The sequence below is a fragment of the Loa loa genome (assembly GCF_000183805.2).
Source record: "Loa loa unplaced genomic scaffold supercont3.175, whole genome shotgun sequence".
NCBI classification, from domain to species: Eukaryota; Metazoa; Nematoda; class Chromadorea; order Rhabditida; family Onchocercidae; genus Loa; species Loa loa.
Genome location: NW_018108355.1, coordinates 55,053 through 74,561, shown reverse-complemented (window position 1 = coordinate 74,561; position 19,509 = coordinate 55,053). Strand labels below are relative to the sequence as shown.

Here is a 19,509-nt window from a genome sequence, read left to right as displayed (position 1 = left end):
CAGCTGTTGAGAACTATGGAACCTCAAGGAAATAGGACATACATTATTGAAGCACACTGTAAAGAACATTTGGGTCAAGCTTTCACACATTCGGAAGATGCATCCAATCTGGTCATCTACATGTAAAGGTAAACATTGACCGACATAACGTTGTTTGTTTGGCACATGCTTTTAATAGCAAACAATAATTTCAAACAACGAAAATGTTTCGAAGTATTGATTTTTGCGTTAAATACGTTAAACGAAAGCTGCTACGTGTACAGTTGTTTTCAACAATAGTATGGGAGTCACACGGTGGTTTTCCCGGTATTGTATGGAAAAAGTTGTATACCACAACAAGATAATTTTATCATCACTGTAATACTATCAAAGCATTTCAAGTTTTCTATACTGTGTAATTTTCTCGTGTGTGATCCAATTCAAAATTAATTAATTTAATGGGAGGAGTTTTTCTAAAGGGATAATGTTTGCTTGACCAATCAGACATTGTTCAAGTAACGAGGATACTGAAAAACCTGGTAACATAGAAAATAGAAAAATGAAGTTATTAGTAATGATAACAGTAGGATTAGTAGAAGTAGTAATAGAATAGTAGTGGTGGTAGTAGTAGGAGTGGTAGTGGTAAAGGTGGTCCGTGTAGCTAGTATTAGTACGGGGGACCTGCAATAGTGGCCACTGATGACCAGTTTTGACATAATATCGAATAGGGCTGGTTTGTGTTTATTTGTCTACTTGGTGAAAAAGAGGAATGACCAGAGGAGCAGCAGTTCAGTCCGCTATAGACTGTCCATCGACAAGACCTAAACGACATTCACTTCCTTCCTCCCTCTCTTCATCCAAAATACGAATTTCACGGCAAACTTCGTTCAATTCACCGTTACCACTCTTTTAATTCATCTATTTCATTATTATTATTCGAAATTGTTGTTGTCAAAATTTTGACCACCTTGATCACCGATCCCTTATTATATTATTCAAAAAAAAAAAAAAAAAAATTATTGCCGGTGAAACCACTAACCATTTCATTGGTATTGCTGGTTAACAATTATCATGCTCAGCATATTCCTTTCTATCTTTGTGTTTTACCAATTACCCGACCGCGGCACTGCTCTATCGGTGTTCACGAGTGATTTTATTAGGAATTACATTAAAGCTGATCGACAAAAAGTCTTATTTGATGGTATGGGGATTTATAAATTCAAAATGAAAAAAAAGAAATCAGGATTAAATCAAGTTATGTTATCATATTAACTGAGTAATGCCGACTTACAGAACAGTTGACAAGATGAATCAATCGCTGTAAGATAAAGCAGGACCATTGTATTGATGAGAAAAATCTAAGAAAAGTTTTAAAATTTCGGAAATGTTTATATGAATTCTTATTGTAGTGCTCATTTCAATAGATCTTAGTTTGGGCTTAAAGTGAAATTTTATTGCATTGAAGATAACAAAACTTCAGATCTGGGACAGAAATACCTACAACCACAAGACTTCACTCTCGCCGAGATAACTCCAGGTGCTTTCTTGTTGAATAAATTTCAATGCTTTAGGAAGTCTTTGTGGTTTTGAAATCTACCGTGATTTTGAGTAATTCACCGGTAATTTTATAATTAAGTGAACCTGCGTATAATTTCGCGCTTCTACTCGTAGTTCCCTAGTCTGATACATTGTAGCGCACTTTGGAGTTTTCGCAACCTCTTGGGTCCTTATTCAGAAATTTATTTGTATATTTTCATGTCGGAAATTTATCAAGGGCTTAAAAAAAAGGTGCCTGTAAGTCATTGCTGGGAAGATACCTTGTGGACAGGACCGGACTAATAATGTTTCTTATTTTTTCATTGCATTGCCTGGCAAACAAGCGGTAATGTTTCACGAATTTAGCTTAAACTCTCTCGAACACTTTTTCATATCATCAATTTGTCTCCTTGGATTAAGAATTCACTCATCACTTGTTTCACTTGTAGCTTATTAAATACAAAATCGTTTCATCTGCTATATACCTAATATGAACTAGTTCCATAAATATTAGTGAGACAGCAAGATTCAGGAATATACTCATCTAGTAACCGGTTTATTTATCTGTGTTTGTGTGTGTATAAAAATTTAATCGAATTTCTGAAAAAAAAGAATTCCAGTGGAGAATGTCAGCGAGGAACGACTAAGTTCCATTATGAATTCTGAGCTCTTTGAGGGTGATATCTTGGGTATCGATCTGGCAACAATAATATCAACATTGATTCTAAGAGATGAACCACTGGATCCATACGATTATCTATTCAAACTCCCTGTATGTTTCATTCATATTCATGAATGATTGGTTATGTTTGATAATGAAATTTTGTCTGAAGCTTCAAACTTCATTGTTTTTGCAGTATCATAGCGCATTAAATTTTGCAAGGTATAAAGATAGGCTATGGCCAAATGGAAGCATACCATATTCATTGGAAGAAGGAATGTCTACAGTGTAAGTTTGTTTCTGAAATTATTTTAGAGAAAAGAAAATTTTAAATATTAGCAACTTAAAATTTTAAATACAGAGAAAACCATGCAAATGCAATTTCATATTATCGAAAATGGTATATTTCGAAATCATTCAATGACTCTAAAGAATGTATTAAAACTATTTCTTTTTGGTCACAACCAAAAAACTCTCTCTTTCTCTTTTTATTCCATTTTATCATTTTATCCCTTCATCTATTAAATTTTCCTTAACAGTAAGCTAGACGAACAGGATAAATTTGCAGGCAAAGGGTAGCCATTGCGCAAGCATTCGATGAATTCCACGGAAAAACCTGCATAAAATTTGCACCAAAAACTGATCGTGATATCGATTTTATCTTTATCAGAAGGAATACAGCCTCCGGGTTGTTTTCATTATTTTTTCATTAAATATCATTGACTAACACATAGTTTTGTATATTTTATCTATTTGTTAACTTAATTATTTATTAATTTTACTTACAATATGAGCAATTTTTTGGAAATATTCAAGTAAGTATTCGAATAATTATACCTAATGGAGATTTCCAGTACCTCCTGCATGTGTTAGTATCAGATGCTTTTGAATCCTAATCAAAGTTTGATCTTCTTGATTATTAGAAAATTGATCTAAATTAATTTAGTTGTTCGTCATATGTTGGACGAGCTGGTGGCAATCAGACTGTATCGTTAGAAGCTAATAAATGTTTTGCAAAGGGAATCATTGCACATGAGTTAATGCATACGATTGGATTTTTTCACGAGCATTCACGTACCGACCGCGATGAATATATAGATATCATCAAGGAAAACATTCGACCTGGTACTCGGTACACTTAAGCTTGGAACTCTCTCTCTCTCTCTCCTTTCTTGATCAGTATTCAGTTTAATTGGGTTATTATGGAAAAAATCAATGCAGACATATTTGGGACTCAATTTTTTCAATTTAAAAGGAATCGGATGGAAAATTCATAGCCACCTTCCCTTACCACAATTTCTAATTGGCCAAGCTTATCTCTTAAAAATATTTTAAAAATAAAATTTAATCTTCGTCGAATTCTAGGGATGCTATGGAACTTTGAGAAATATCCAGAAAAAGTTATTGATTCGTTGGGAATGCCTTACGATTATGATTCGATCATGCACTACCATAGACTTGCATTTTCCAGCAATGGCCATCCAACTATTTTACCTAAAGTTGGTAATTTGTTTTTCTGTGCTAGGAAACTTATTATAATGGGAGATAATAACAGTTGATCAGGGTTGACACGTACACACTCCGAGAAGCTTCAAATAAGCTTAAAAGGCTCTACTATCTGTTAGTCGTCTGCGACTGGGTATTCTGAATTATTTTATTTTTAAGCAATAGGTGAAATTAAATAGGAAAGTTCAATGGCTGACATTGCTCGATTCTTTTGAATGTTGAAATAATTATTACATCAATATACAATTTTGTTACCATCGAAATTTTATATTCTTTTTCAACATCTTTTCCCAAAGATTTGAAATCTAAAAAATAATTTAAAAAGCGGATTTCTAATCAAATTGCATACTTGTACTTCCACCAAGCAATGTATGCTAAGAATTTAGAATCGAAGTGCGAGAATTGGACAGCGACACGGGCTGAGCGATATCGATGTCAAGAAGATAAACAAGCTTTATAACTGCAGTCAACCAGATACATCATCAATGCCACTATCAACATCGACAACAACAACAACAATAACAAAAACAACAACAACAACAACAACAACAACGGCAACAACAACAATGACAACATCAACTACTGCTACAGTAACCGATGGAAGAACCACTGCAACCACAACGCTGTTCACCCCTAGCACAAGTGGTCAATCGGAAAACACGATAACACTACATCCATTTCACCCATTTCGGACTAAAAGACCATTAATCACGGAAAAATCCCGACCTATTAGTACTACCGTAAAAGCAAAAACGACGGTGGTTACAGGTATTTTCAGTAGCAATAAATTGATGGGATCTCAAATTTCCAAAAATTCAATTCAATATGCTTTTGATTGCATGTTTTTTATTGAACATCATATGAAATTTGACAGATTTATTAAAATTCTTCTCTTGAACGTTTAAATATGATAATACTAACAAAATAATTACTAACTATAATGACAAAAGTAACTGTAATGATACTAACTGTAATGATAAAAGCCTTTGTCACTTAACTTTTTCATAGTGACTCCATCAAGTCCTCATTAACATTTGTCATCAAAAAGCAAGCCTTACCCTTTACTCCTTTCAACTTCATTTTCCTCTTCTCTCAAAATTACTTGGCAAGAAGCATTCCTTCACTTCCTTGAGCATTGATTTCTTTAAAAATTTCAAATTACTGTCCTTTTTCAAATTGCAGTTTGCGAAAATCTGAATGCACACTGTGAAATGTGGCAACAACTTGGCCATTGTCAATATTCGCCAAAATATATGGGTCACTATTGCAGAAAAGCATGCGGGCTCTGTCCCTCCAAAGCAAGTTAGTATTGAATTCATCTGCAATGCAAAAGTAATATTAAGTAATAAAATATCAGTGAATGATGCTATAATATTTCGTGGTTCAATTCAATTACCCTTTGTAAATTAAATGTTTTTCAAGATAGAAGAAAAGTGATCCTCGACAATCATTTAGTTAAAATTTCAGATAAAAAGAAATTAAATCGGAAAACTGAGTCATCACGATGTATGGATAAGAATTTATTCTGCAGTTATTGGGCAAGCATCGGGGAGTGCAATACGGGAAGTAAATTTATGATGATATTCTGCAAGCGATCTTGTAATAACTGTGGCAGTAAAATGGAAAATGCTGGTTACGAATAAATGAAACCAACAATCTCAATTAGATTATGCAGTATTTCCATTAATTACAACCTATTGTACTTCCTATCGAATGGACCTGTGAAATTTACAACGGTATAACTACATTCCTGACAATAATTTATTAATGCATAATATGAAAAATAAACCATTTTTCTTGTTATACGATGCACAAACAAAAGAAAAGTCCTTTTTATGATCTTCAAAATTATCTTCATTTCGCCTCTAAGACCTTACTGGGACATAGTTCTGGTATCAGATTGTCCAGATACATATCGTCTTCAAGACTTTTTTCGGAAGGTACTTATAATATTAAACTGTGACACTATGACATAATATCAAGCATGACGCTTGCGACATCTTTTCCTTACTGGAATAACAGCCTGTTCTTAGCTTTTCTGAATTTTCCGGAAATTAAAACCCTGGTTTTACAGCTTTAAACGTGATGAGTACTTCTCACATGTATTGTCAAACAGAAACAAACGTGAATAGTTATCTATTAACAAAATAGCATAAGGATGGAAAGAGAGTGAATAGTTATCTATGAGCAAAATAGCATAAAAAAGGAAAGAGAAGGTGGGGAGAGCTTGCGAGCGAGCACCTAAATAGCGATTCGCCACGTAGTTTCAGACCGAGAATGGTATAGAGCTCGCATTTGCTCAGTGCAAGTATTATGACCTGACGTACGATTGATAGCTGGGAATGTTTGTAATGCACCGTTAAACAGGATAGCAGAGAGTTGAAAAATAGTGTAGCAAGCAAGAGAGGCATGAGAGAATGAGGAAATACGCAAAAAGATAATAGTCAGCAATTCTGGCGGTAATTGAGGGTATTTGAAAGGTGAAAATATGAATTTCACGTAATCTTGCTAATTTACAAGTCAAATTCTACCAAAAATCGTGGAATTCCCGGGAGATTCTCGACTATGAAATTTTCAATGAATTTGTCTGCTGTTAAAGCTGGTGCGAAATGGAAAAGTAATCTCGTAAACATGGGTTACTTTTGTATTCGTTGCTTACGTCTTACGGTTATCTATTTTAATGTTTTGCCTTATGTTATCATCGGTTTTATGACCGATCATTATCGCTTATGCAAAATAGAGTAGATGAGAAGTAAATTTGAGTAAAACAGGATTAAATATGTAAGAGAAATGAAATTGATCCACGTGAAGCTTATTTATATCAAAGCGTTTCAACATCAAAGTAAACTACTATCAGTTCATGAAATACGAAACACTGCAAAACGTTGCAAAACGCTGAAAGCTAAAATTCACTTAATGTAAAAACAGAATTATGACGTAAGAAAAACAAATTGAAATGTGTTACTTTCACGATGTATATAAACAAAACAATCTGATTAACATTACGTAATGTTAACGTTTAAATAACATTAAGTAATATTACGTGGTGTTACTACGTGGAAATTAATTGACATTTTGTAACATTCAGCTAATACTTATTGGAATTATCCGTTCGTGTTAACAGTTATTAGAGCTTGTTTTTTTTTTTTTTCATTGAATACGTATTATTGTAGTAATTTAACAAAATGCTAGTTTTAGAGGTGCATATAAACCTGGATTCAGCGTTATTGGTGTTTGTGTATACATTTCTTTCACGAAGCATAAACAATGAGCTTAAATTTCAATATGCCGTAATTTTCCATTTGAAATTTTCACAATTATTTTTAAAGTCATTGATATATGATGCCATTAACATTGACCTATTTAAACAGGTTATATTTCCAGCTATTTTTCATGGCTGTGATCCATTTCATGGATATGCGTTTGTCATGAACTATGAAAATTTTCGTGCCTATAGATTTGTTTCGTAATCATCGAAATCTTTTGTTATCATCATCCATACAACTTGAGACCGTCGAATAATAAGACTAAAATTCATGCACAGAAATGCATTTATTTATTCATGTTTTACATATTTACATATTGATAATAATGCAGTTTGTTTCAGATTGTTGTTAGTGCAGTGTGAGATTTTAATAATCTGTTCATTTCAGGATTGATAACCGGAAGGTCTCATCATCGGTAAACTGGAGAGCGAATAATGTTCCAATAGCGTGGAATCCTCCTTTCGTGTGTGAATGCCAGGGGTTGGTTTTACTTCGTCAGCTGAATATGGAAGTAATGACTAAGCTAGTGTCGTTTATATACGTTGGAGGTGGAAATGTGGGAGAAATGGTTTCTTTTGCTGGAAGAGGATTGTCCAGTTGTTCGTTTATTCAGTAGGCCATATATCCTAATTACGGATTAACTACCGGTTATTTCAAATAGGTTAATTGAACCGTTTAATCTACCCTGTTGGTTAAGCTATTATTAACATTCTGGAAACGTGACTTTTATGCCATCTTATGTTTGTTTTGTTTGTTCATTATGTCTAGCGATCTATCCTGTTCTCCTGCAATCCTCTGATATGTGGGTTACTGTCGAAGCTGAATTTTGCCCTAATCCAGTGAGTGCATGTAAAACCTTCATTTTCGTTTCCTTTTAAAATTAAGTGTTTGTTTTTCACGTAAAAACAATGTGGCCCATTGGTATTTGTTGATTTCTACTACGAAACAAAGAATTATTGAGCAGTTTTTAAATTAGCGGTTTATTATTATCAGGTGATGTCACTAAATCAATTACATGACTCTAATTAGTTTGCAAGTGGAATATTATGCCATTCAAATTCAGTAATTCGGACTGCTGATTTTCCTATCCTAACATATATTGATTGGAAGGATAGTATGAGCTGCAACTGTTCGGTTTGCCGTAACTTTTTTCTGGATTCAACTTGACATATTTCCTGGTGATTTAATTTTTGAGAAAGTACTTATTTGAAAAAGGATGCAAAGTAGAAGTGCTGGTTGAGATCCAGTGCTTGCAACATGTGCACCAAAATCCCTTAGATGCAACTTTTGGGAAATTTGCTTCTAAAAGTTATTTGAGATTTTCATAAAATCATTAATCACTTATTACCATTCTGAAATAACAACGATAACGCGAAAGTGATATTTTCTGGGAAACTTCATTTGACTTCTGAGTGGAAAAACTCTACTTCATTTCAACTGTTAGATCAGTGGATCTAAGCTATCAATAGCTTAATCAACAGGTAAATTAAACGAAATCCTTAGATATAGGTAAACCGTGACAATAGTACTCACCTTTATCGGTTATCTCCAGAAAGTATAACAATCACAAAACTTCAAGCTCTAATTAAACCTTTTAAATTTCTCATCCCATAATAAGTTTAACTGGTATTGAAAGATAACTCAAACATATGACTATTTTCAGCATGCATACTGCTAAAGGACCGAATAAGCAGTTCATACAAATCAAGAATTGTGGGCAGGAAGGTTTGTTTTTCTTTTTTCGTTTTGCATTTAAATTACTTACAGTACCGCTTACTTAATCTTGTAAACGCTTTTCATAATGACATTCTATATAAGATAAAAAGCTAATTTACTGCTTTGATGATCTCGTCATTATCTTTTCACATCTTCTTATTCTGACTTTGATTCCTTTTTAATACCTACCACTGTTTGTTAAACTGATACAGCTCAGTCGGTAACTTGATTTCATATAGCACCATGCATATTTCCATTTGCAGAAAGCATAATTGACGACGAATGGATAGACGTGGATTTGGTTATTAGAGAGGTACAAACTTTCAGGCTCCAGAATTTTTGGCGTCCAGATCTGTACTTTGAGGTCCATGAAAATTCCATTTACTCAAGTTTTACTTTTTTATGTCGGCTTATTAAGTGACCTATTTGCTGTTGTAATTGCTGCTGGATCATGTCATAAGGCACTGAATTGTCGAATTAGGTTTAGTACACGAAAATATTCCACACTATTTGCCAAGCGTTACAGTTCGCGCTTTTCCAAATATTAGATTATTCAAGTATTCGGCATAAAATATTAGTAGCAAGTCTGCAATAATCGTGCCTGTATTATCGAAAATCTCATGAAATCGAGGTATCATGCATCTCTACTTTCAGATAAAAAATTTTTCAGATAATTAAATATCCATTGTAAGACAGCTGTGTTCGTACCTTTGATAAAAGCATATGTTATAGAGATTTTTTTGGATCATGTTATCATATTTTTAGAATCCTGCTTATGCAGGAAATCATATGGAAGTTAGTGGAATTAAAAAAAGTGCTGGTATGACGATGATCGTGTTTGATACGAGTGGTCTGCTTCGCGATACAATTTTACTACCTCTTTGCATCAGCAGTACACTTTATTTCTTTATTTAAGCTTCTGTTACGGCAATTTTAACTGTAGGAAAATTAAGTCGTGCATCAAATCCTTATCTCTAGTCCACTGCAGTTGTCCTAAATGCATTGTGAGACTATACGAATTTATTTGTCTGTTTTACTCAAAAATTTTCTTTTTTGAACATTTATGACTTTGCAAATATACAATGAAATAACAAGTACTTCCTACTTTACAGTTTTATTGTAGGACTGTATCATGTGCTCATTCCATATACTGTTTTGAAAGAGCTGGATGGACTGAGGAGAACTGTAAGTTTATGATGTTACCAAATTGAAGTTAAATATGAAGTTTAACTGTCCAAGACGACATATCTACTGTCTGCCATCATTCTTCTGGGCGAGAAAAAATGATCTACAGCGCTGAGCAGATTAATAGCTTTCTGTAGTGTATCATTATTCGCACTGTAGGAATAGGACTATCGTTAATCAGCCAACACTGGTTATCAACTTTTTAGTTCCCCAAAAACTTCTAAGATTTATACTTTGCTATATTCTACTGTGCTCGGCTGTTTCATTTCTTACACTATAATGGCATATCCAGTTTGCATTTTATGGAAGACAGTGGGCGTGAATGAAATCATTGAATTCTTTGTTCAATTTCACATTTTAAAATCAATTTTTTAGGTGAACGCAATGTAGTTTAATACCTTACTTTCTCAATAATTTCACAGGAATACGAGAAATTGCGAACGAAAGTGATTAGAACACTTGAGATTTTGAATGAGTATTCAAAAGGTGGATGTTATTATCTGCATATCGAAAATATGTTTGAGGTATTTTTCAATTAAAAATAAGCTTCAATTATCAATTTGTGTAACCACGGTCTCATTCTTATTGTGATTTCAATCATTTCTGCTTTGAATGGATGGCAGCACTTCATTCGGGTTTTCCATTCTCAAACACTTTTTTCAGGCTTCATTCGGTGTCAGAGAATTCGGATGCCAGAACAATGATGATGTCATCCTGAAATGCGCACTCCTTACCACTAATAGATGTTGGTTACTTTTATTTTTCTTTCTCGTTTGGTTGTTTCTTTGTTTACCTTTCTGATTATTTGTAAATACAACATAAATTCACTCCCTCATTGAAATTCATTTTAATTAGTTTATTTAATTTGAAATCGTTGTCATTTTTGTTCTCGGAAATTACCCACATTGTTTCATCACTTTCATTCATTTTTTATCACTAAATCAACCCATAACGGTGATCACATTTCGACTGCTCGTCATGCATTAGTTATTATTATAGTTTCGTACATAACGAATGACAACTCTGCTTATTATTGCTTTTTTTTTTATAAAGAAATTATTGATGCAAGGCCTTCTTTTAGACAGGAATGTGGGAGTACCGGTAATATTCGTCACAAACGACAAAAGTCTTGCGGTGAAAGCGGTGGCGCATAACATTGTCACAGTTGATCAAACGGTATGTATTTACTTATCATATAATTTGACTTTGACAGTTCTTCCAAGTCCTGGTTTATATTACGTTGCTGTTTGTTTTTTGTTTGAAAAATTTTTTGAATATTTAGTACAGTATGTTCCCTGGTAATGATGCTGCCATTGACTAAACACAATTCAGAATCAGTCTACTATATTAGCCGTTAATTCTAATACAGTTGTTAGTTTGATTGTTGACGCTTAAGATTTTAAGAAATTTTTCACTATTTTTTACCGAAGCGTTTATAAACTCTCGTCGCATCCTACATGATTTTTCACTTTACCTGTTCTATGTTAGATTTTTGTAACGGCTAATTATTAGTATAACCTTCCTTAATAAGCATTTCTTTAACTTTAAAGGCGTTTATTGCTTCAAATGAAATCAATTTACCATCAATTTACCGAAATTAGGACCGAAAATAAGTTTCGAAATAATTGGGTTCATTCCAAATGACTGGATTGGTCATATTTCCAGGAATTAATTAGATTGTTCGTGAATAATGATACACTAGAAGACAAGCAGCCACCGTCGGCAGGAACCTCTGCACAGCAAATCGCGCATGATTTCTCGCGTATTGTACCTATCAAACATTTTCATTCCAAAATAAAAACCAACTTGCAAGTTTTACCTAATGGGTTTGTGCGTTGTCCACCTCCAAGATTTGCACCAATGTTATTCACGCATCCACCTGCACAGCAAATCTTTATGCAGAACAATCAGTTTTTGAACCAAAACAGATTTCACATGCCTTCGTGGGGTGTACCCTCAACTCAGTTTCCACAAATGCGTTCTCCGTATTCACTTCAAATGGTCAATGGGATGGTAAGCAACTTCAGTTCATTTATTTAAGTGATGTGTTCAACTTTATTTGCATTAAATTGAAAAGAGTATCTTTTGATAAGTTAGAAGCTCTGAAGTGAAGAGAAAATAAGGTGTAGAAAACCGGTTTAATGTGTTCAGTATGGAGAAAAAATGTACCAGCAGGATATAATTGATACATGTGATGGTTTATTCAAATTCCTTATAGTCTATTGAAATCCAGTCGTAAGTGCAGGTTGTATGAATTACCAGTGCAATCAGCACTATCTTGTTTTTAAGTACTGGGCTTCCCTCAGTAGTGGTTCCGTTGATACCGGTTGCGCACTAACTACTTGAAAGGGATACTCGTAATACTATGTCTAGGCTATGGTTCGTACTACTAAACTTTGCATTATACTACTTTCTACACTCTCTTGACAACTTCGGGATATATATTCGTTCTGTTTTGGTGTTACTGAGCAGCCACAGTTCTTCTTAATGATGATATGATGTCTAACTAAACTTTAAGAAAGTTTAAGGAAGTCGCTTTCATGAACTGCTAAAACTTCGTAGGTCGTTCAAAATAAGTTCTGAAAAAATAATAGTGATTGTTGGTTCATTACTTCTATTACAGACTTATGAAGCCACATTGCCATTAGTCCATCTATGAAGATGGCTTCTCACCAGAAGCTTATCAAGTTAGCATATTCCACTTTAATCAATTAGAATAAATCAATTTTTTTCTAATTACATAGCCTTATCTAATCCTTTTGTGTGTTCTGCTCATTTTTAGATATATTGTTTTTAAAAATTTTTCTCTTTTGGAATTTCGTAATGAAATGGTGAGAATCTGCATCCAACAAAATTAACATTCTGATTATAAGGCAGTTTAATTTGCTCAGAAAGTTGTAACGAAAGCTGTTATCATCGTGTTGAGGTGAACTTTGTAATATTTGGATCACTGAAATGAAATCGGTGGATGATATAGAAAAACTTTACAAAGGGTTCTACTGATAACTTTTAATACAGTGGCTTTTTTTTAAAACAAATCTGTTCACACCAACTTTTCACGTTAGAATGAAGTATTCATATATTTTCTCTTAAAATTGTATTGAATTAAAGATAAGCATTAAGTTTCTACTGATTAAGTGTGTTCATCAGTTTCTTTGACTTTATGCGAATAAAAATATTTTAAATTAGAAATGAGTTATTATGCAATTTTCCGTTAGATATTTTCCCATAAAGTTGTATTGAAGTGGTAAGCATTAAGTGTCTCGACTGATTGTCCATTGGTTTCTTCTAACTTTATGCAAATGAAAACGTTTTAAATTAGAAATTAGTTGTTATGTAATTTCTCATTAGACATCAAATAATAACTTTTATGTTGGTGGAAATAAATTGGGCTTAAAAATAGGTGAACAAATAAAAATTGAATTTATAATTTGTTCTTTTTTTTTGACATTTGTCGGTAAAATTTAAAATTCTTTCACTTCTGTTTCAAAATATTGACATATTGGAAAAATCTTTTATTTTTCAGCGATATTTGAGCGAAGGTGGCTATGGATACAATGTTAGAAAATGAAGCTGAAAAATAGATGTGCATATTTCACGAGAAGAGTTTTAATGATTTGTTGGTTTTAGCTTGTCTCCTGTTTGGAACATACCTGACAATATTTTGCTTTCTCCTATAATACAGTTGTTGTTTGTTGCCTACAATAGCAGTCATATTTTGCTGGTAGTTGAATGTTTTCTCAAATTTGAGATTTAAAGCTAAGTTCCAAAAAATGCTATACCTTAAACACTTATCACTTCTCACCTGCAAACGAAGTCCTTCAAGTAAAAAAGTAAAAGGCAGTCTCACATCTACTGTTGTTCCCCTATGTTCTCTGTATTCTCCCGTCTCTTTCTTCAATCCATTCTCTGTCTTCTCTCTTCAAAAACAAAAAAAAAAGAAAATACGGTATTTGATTCCTTTCACAGACTTACGAGTTCAATTAAATTGTTTGATCCCTCATTTTATTCCATACAGGTGGCATATTTCATGTTGATCTCTTTATTTTTCGTTGTTAGTTGAAATACTTTGTGTTATAAATCAGCGTTTGTTTTTTTTCTGGCTTCAAGTTCTAAGTTTACATTTGCTACATTTGCAAGGCGTTATGCGCTATTCTTATCAAATAATCGTCAGGGCTGTTCAAACACATAGCTCACCATATCTTTTGGATATTGGCTTTTTGGAGTGGGTTATCAATTGTCACCCGAACTTAGTTCATTTGAGATTAAATTATTAAATTTTTTCCCTGACAAAACCTCCAATGAGATAAAATCTTCAGAGAGTTATCTAAACAATGCAAAATACATTCTGGGAAATTTTCTCCAAATTTAAACCATTTATTGCTAAATAACTTTTACCAATTCGTGGTGGCTTCCCAATGCGAACTGAATGCCGTCCTTACCATGAGGTGACGCTGAAAATGGACATCTATCGAAAGTAATCAGTGTATGCAATTATCACAACATCATAGTTATTGGGGAAGCAAAAATGCATCGATCAAAAATATTAATCATCGTTAATTTTGATTTAGTGATGCTAAAATGTAAATAAGCGTGTGAATTTGGTCATTTACAAAAATTACTGTACTAACGAGTGCGCCGAAAATGTATAATTTGAAGGAAAAAGTGTAACTAAATTAGAAGACCGATATGTATTTCCTGTAGAGGAAGAGAGGCAATTAATTTTTCCAGGGAATCACCTGAGAAATTGGAATGGTTTTCGAGAGATGGATTAATATACTTAATTCTAACCAATGTTGTATCCGTATACGCATATATTCTATCCTTTCATAAAGAGTAAATGAAATGTTATAATGAAAATGTGGCAGATCTAATTACGTCATTATTTGATGTTAAAATGATGAAGTTGTGATGGAAGATTAACAGACTTCAACATTGGAGGGTTTTAATTTAATGCAAAAGAAGAGGGGCGAGAAGAGCGGCAGGCTTCTCCCGCATCTCCGCGGGCAGAAAAAACTTGCTGAAGAGCCGTCAGATGCCCAGGTCATCTGTAGAGGATATCTGTGTTAGCGAAGCAGCATTTTCAAATCTTTTCTATACAGCAGGTTCAAATTTCCAAAATGCTAAAATTTAGCTTAACTGGTTCTTTAGACAGATGCCATGTAAAAAAAGATAATTGGTTCCTGTTCACTAAAAAATTAAGTTAACATCCAGATCTTTTCAGATTTCAATTTAAAAATGGATATAAGAAACTTCAAACAACTGTAAACAGTGACACCAGAATACCTTTCCTATCCGTTTCTTGACAACTTTTTAACTCCAATCTTTCTCAGAAAAAAAACTTGATCATTGGAGATTTTCGGGAATTGTACGTTTGAAGTTTTATGTGGAATGAAATGAAATCAAGAAAAAAGAACAGAAGCAGAGTGATGATATTTGAATAAATCTTTATTTTACGGTGGTGTGGTAGGTATTATGGTATACAGCATACGAATAAAGTCATGATATTTTGCACATAATGTTGTGGTGATCGTAACAGGACGCTGACAGATAACACCAATGCGCAGAATAAATATGGAGCAAATATTTCGAATTAGATCGTACTGCTCTCTAAGCAATCATGACCTCCGGTATAGCGTGAAATGTGTCCATTGTATACTTTCCCATCCATTATGAACAAAACACGTCTTCTCATATCTAACATAAAGAAGACTTATATCAAATATATTGTGATTAGCATATATATATTGTGCTAATATATTGTGATTAGCATTTTTTTTTCTTTTTTTTTGCAAGGTAATTTTGTTACTGTTCAATGTTTTTTCATTTCTTCTCTCTTTTTTCCATTCACCTTTCAAAACAAAGATCAGATATTGACAATGATATGATGTTTGTGTTATACAACAGAATTCTGTGAAATATACTTAGAAGTATATCAGATTATTACATCACGCCTTATTCATTCTCATTATTGTGCAAAATCTGAATGACACAACTATTGGATAATATATAATTCTTTTACAGATTCGAATTCACAGAAGAACTGCCCTAATTGTGATCATTAATACTTATACATTAGAATAATTCATAGGTGGAAAGCATTCCAGAACTTTTTTTAAAAAAAATTGCAAAATTTCGTGTGGTACAGTTGGGATGAACAGATTTGCGTCCACATTACCGTGTATCTCTTTGGTATGGCATAAGACATCTGGAATGCGGAAGGCAGCAAATTCACAGCGTGTACACTGGAAAGGATGCCGATCGCCTACCTGAACCACCCACGAAAGATGCATCCACGCATGGAGTTCCAGGAATTTTTTCAATACCTGGAATGATGAAGCAAATTGTTATGGAAGATGGGACCAAACAGATGAGATTATTTGACTATTTTTCTAATAAAATTATTCCCATGAAATTCATTATTTCTAAAGTACCTTTGCGCGGCAAACTGCGCAAGAGAGTTCCGGTTCATTGGCGTAAATATCTTGCTCATCATAAGCATAGAAGTGACGACGGAATGCAGTGTTGGGAACCAATTTGTCAATCGTTCTGATATTCCCGGGCGCAACTGTTGTATCTGTAAAAAGTTACTTATATGATGAATAATAAAGATTTCGAGAAAGAAGGCACATGAAGGAATTATACTTTTTATTTTGGAACATGCTATAACTGCTTATTTTAATAGCACCTGAGCTAGGAGAAAAGTTAAAGAAGCTCAAGACATTATTGTGAAAACGTCCATAAAAATTCTAACGAGAGCCTTCTTTGGGTGAATAAATTCCTTAATAAATACCTAATCTCACAGTATTATGTGTACAAGCATATCGTGCGAAGGAGCATACAGTTTACCGTATGTGTATGCGGTATACTGTATAACGAGTGATGAAGCATTTTACCTGTTCGCTCATCCGGAACTTCAGTCTTTTGCGCTTCAAGTCAGCATAGCCCTTGTCTTTGACGACACGCATATTTAGATCTGGTGGTGCCGATAAGTTCACAATAACTCGCTTCTTCGAACCGGCAGCATTTTGAGGATACAAGTGGTCAGGACGAATCGGAGCTTGTTTTGATTGGCGCTTGTTTTGACAGACATCATTCGTCAATTCTTCAAAGTTCATGTGTGTCCTTAATAGCGTCCCGCGTGGAAAACGTTCACCCATCTGAAATAATCAATTTACCATATTGCTTTACAGTATCCTTTGCAACATTTGTCCGACTATCCCGTTCTTTCTGAATATTCACGCGATACACAACCAGTTCTATTTCACTCATGCAGTGCACGCTTTCTTACTAATTGTGAGTACAAAATGGATACTTGATCATCGTTACAGTGACCTTCGAGTAAGTTAACAGAAAGTTACCGAAAAATGGCACGCAGTAAGTCCCTTATTCACATTAAATTGAATAGGTGACTTGACATGAATATACCTGTCGGTATGCACCATTTTTGCGCCTTCTTACCATCTTCCGAATTTCAATTTTAATCCTTTGGATAACTCCCGATTATAATCTAACTGGAATACAAAATAATTTGAAGCGAAAATATGCCTGAGTAGAAAATACTGCTGGAAATATGCTGCTGCTTGATAATCTGAGTAACTTCCCACTTCAGTATTTGAAAAATTTCATCCAACTTTCTAATTGGATAAATGAACAGAAAAAAGGAATGAAACAGAGGAGATAAATGTCAGACATATACACACGTATATGCAGACATTATTCGAATAGATCCACATATGTCTCCCCATATATTTACGCCACCTTATCCCTCAAAATGTTCCCGAAACACAGAGCAAATCACGTACCCAACCACTTTGTAACCGATCCAAATACAGAATCTGAGCATTTTTAAACGCAGTCGTCTTTAATAAGCAATCATCGTGCGCAAGCGTATATTCAAATTTGATTCCAGGCCCAGAATGCAATATCGATTTATCGATTTTTCTTTCCAGAGTACAGTTCCTAGCATTGTGTAAAGCTGCTTACTGTGATATATATTGAGGCACGAAGAGGTGCACCTACGCTACTTTGGCGTCATCATACGTGTGGAAAATTGGATACGCATGCGTATGATCCATTCATGTTCATGTTTGAATGATTCTTGCAAAAAAAGAGGTAATCGGCAATCATCATCCTCGTGAATTTGTGTAATCTCGTATGTCCACGTGCGTGAGTGCTTCCTTCTTTCCTTTCTGGACCCATTTCTTCTCACTTGATGCTATCCGGACTGTAAAATTGGAACTTGAAAGAGTTTCTTTTTGTTTCCTGTGACATATTGCAACTTACTTGTTTATTGTACAACTTCTTTTTATATTCACATTGTCTTGCATGGTTTTTTTTTTTTTTTTGTAATTAATAGCTTATACACAAGTCATTTTTACCAGTTTGGTTATCTGATGAAACTAAAAATTCGTTGATAATAGATGAACGTTGTGAAACCTCGAATTGCATCTGAGAAAGCTCAGAAGAACATGGAATCGATCTTCGGGACGATGATGTACCCATGTTGCGGAGACCACAGGTGGCGTAGTTATAGAAAATCTTTCTAGACTAGCAAAAGGAGGTAAAGAGGAAGAGCGTGGGTAGGCACAATGGAAAACGCGCATGTGACATCGAATGGAGACGAAGTAATGGAAAAAAATTAAAAGTTGAGCAAATGCAAACCCAAAAAATAGCTCGTCACGAAAATAGTTCGTGAAATATTCGTCAAAACGAACTATTTCACGTATTAATTGATATACAATAATAAGTAAGCGAAGGAGTTTCTAATCTTTAAGTGAAGATACGATGACTTCGACGTTTATTTGTAATCATTATATCCTATTTCTTCAGCAATATTGGCGTTCATATCATTATTTTTTTATTATTTTATCCATTTTGGTGAATCTAGAAAAGTGGTCCACATGGATGACGATTCAGTTGTGATCTATGAAACGATGAATGGACAAAATAATAGTTGTAAATGATCGGTTCAAGTAATCTAAACTATTTACATTATTGCCACAGATAATTAACTGTTCAATACGCCTAGTCATCATTTTCGGTAGTAATACTACCTGGTACCACTATTTAGATTATTTTTGCACGATCACCGAAGATGGCACATTGAAGAAATGACCGTATAAAAAGGCTGGATCCATAAGACTTTTACAATTTTTTTCCACCAGAAAACTTTCTTTCATTGCTTGGAAAGGCTTTTTCTTAACTGAGTTAATTTGATGACAAACCAGAGAAAAAAGCCGATGACAAACTGGAGGGAAGAGGTGATGATAACGATGATTGCGCTGCAGTCTAAAAAAATGACTCCTGGATGAAAGAAGCATAAGTGTGACCAATCAGTACTGGTAATAAATAATAAATTCCTGGAAACTTTCATAATTTTGTTTGCTTCTTTTGGAACATCTGATACAACAGTCATAACCATATATGTCACAAGTGACTCTTTTTCATAAATTAGACATTTCCCCAAAACTGACTTTATTTTATGACAACTCGTTGTTATTCACCGTCCTTAGGCTTTACGAAAATTTTCCGTTTCATGATGCTGAAATTCTAACTATATTTTTTTCTTTTTTTTTTTGTAACATATTTCTAATTAGGAAGAGAAAGTTATCTTTGTAGACTTTCGCAGACCAAGAAAGCTCGGTGCAAGAAAAGAAT

General features: G+C 33.9%; 3 protein-coding genes across 3 annotated transcripts; 2 read left to right on the top strand and 1 right to left on the bottom strand.

The window, feature by feature from the left end:
* Positions 1-1,079: 1,079 nt before the first annotated feature.
* On the top strand, positions 1,080-5,481 carry LOAG_01820 (hypothetical protein). The gene is made up of 10 exons (XM_020445854.1): positions 1,080-1,180; positions 1,460-1,516; positions 2,136-2,287; positions 2,373-2,464; positions 2,745-2,864; positions 3,123-3,301; positions 3,542-3,675; positions 4,069-4,450; positions 4,865-4,984; positions 5,150-5,481. Exons 3-10 carry the CDS (start codon positions 2,171-2,173, stop codon positions 5,323-5,325), a joined length of 1,320 nt encoding a protein of 439 aa, XP_020303734.1. The 5' UTR covers positions 1,080-1,180; positions 1,460-1,516; positions 2,136-2,170; the 3' UTR covers positions 5,326-5,481.
* Positions 5,482-8,612: 3,131 nt separating this feature from the next.
* Positions 8,613-11,889, top strand: LOAG_01819 (hypothetical protein; the record flags this gene model as incomplete). The annotated part of the gene is made up of 8 exons (XM_003137357.2): positions 8,613-8,673; positions 8,928-9,028; positions 9,430-9,514; positions 9,788-9,849; positions 10,272-10,373; positions 10,513-10,594; positions 10,931-11,025; positions 11,515-11,889. The coding sequence occupies 8 exons, from the start codon at positions 8,613-8,615 to the stop codon at positions 11,887-11,889; spliced, it is 963 nt and encodes a 320-aa protein (XP_003137405.2).
* Positions 11,890-15,917: 4,028 nt separating this feature from the next.
* Positions 15,918-17,009, bottom strand: LOAG_01818 (hypothetical protein; the record flags this gene model as incomplete). The annotated part of the gene is made up of 3 exons (XM_003137356.1): positions 15,918-16,175; positions 16,284-16,426; positions 16,727-17,009. The coding sequence occupies 3 exons, from the start codon at positions 17,007-17,009 to the stop codon at positions 15,918-15,920; spliced, it is 684 nt and encodes a 227-aa protein (XP_003137404.1).
* Between the last annotated feature and the right edge of the window lie 2,500 nt (positions 17,010-19,509).

Excerpts from the sequence above, each read along its gene's own strand:
- LOAG_01820 (XM_020445854.1), top strand. The coding sequence starts at position 2,171 with ATGAATTCTGAGCTCTTTGAGGGTGATATCTTGGGTATCGATCTGGCA. Across the intron at positions 3,302-3,541 it reads CAAGGAAAACATTCGACCTG|GGATGCTATGGAACTTTGAG; the intron begins GTACTCGGTACA and ends GTCGAATTCTAG. Across the intron at positions 4,451-4,864 it reads AAAAACGACGGTGGTTACAG|TTTGCGAAAATCTGAATGCA; the intron begins GTATTTTCAGTA and ends TTCAAATTGCAG.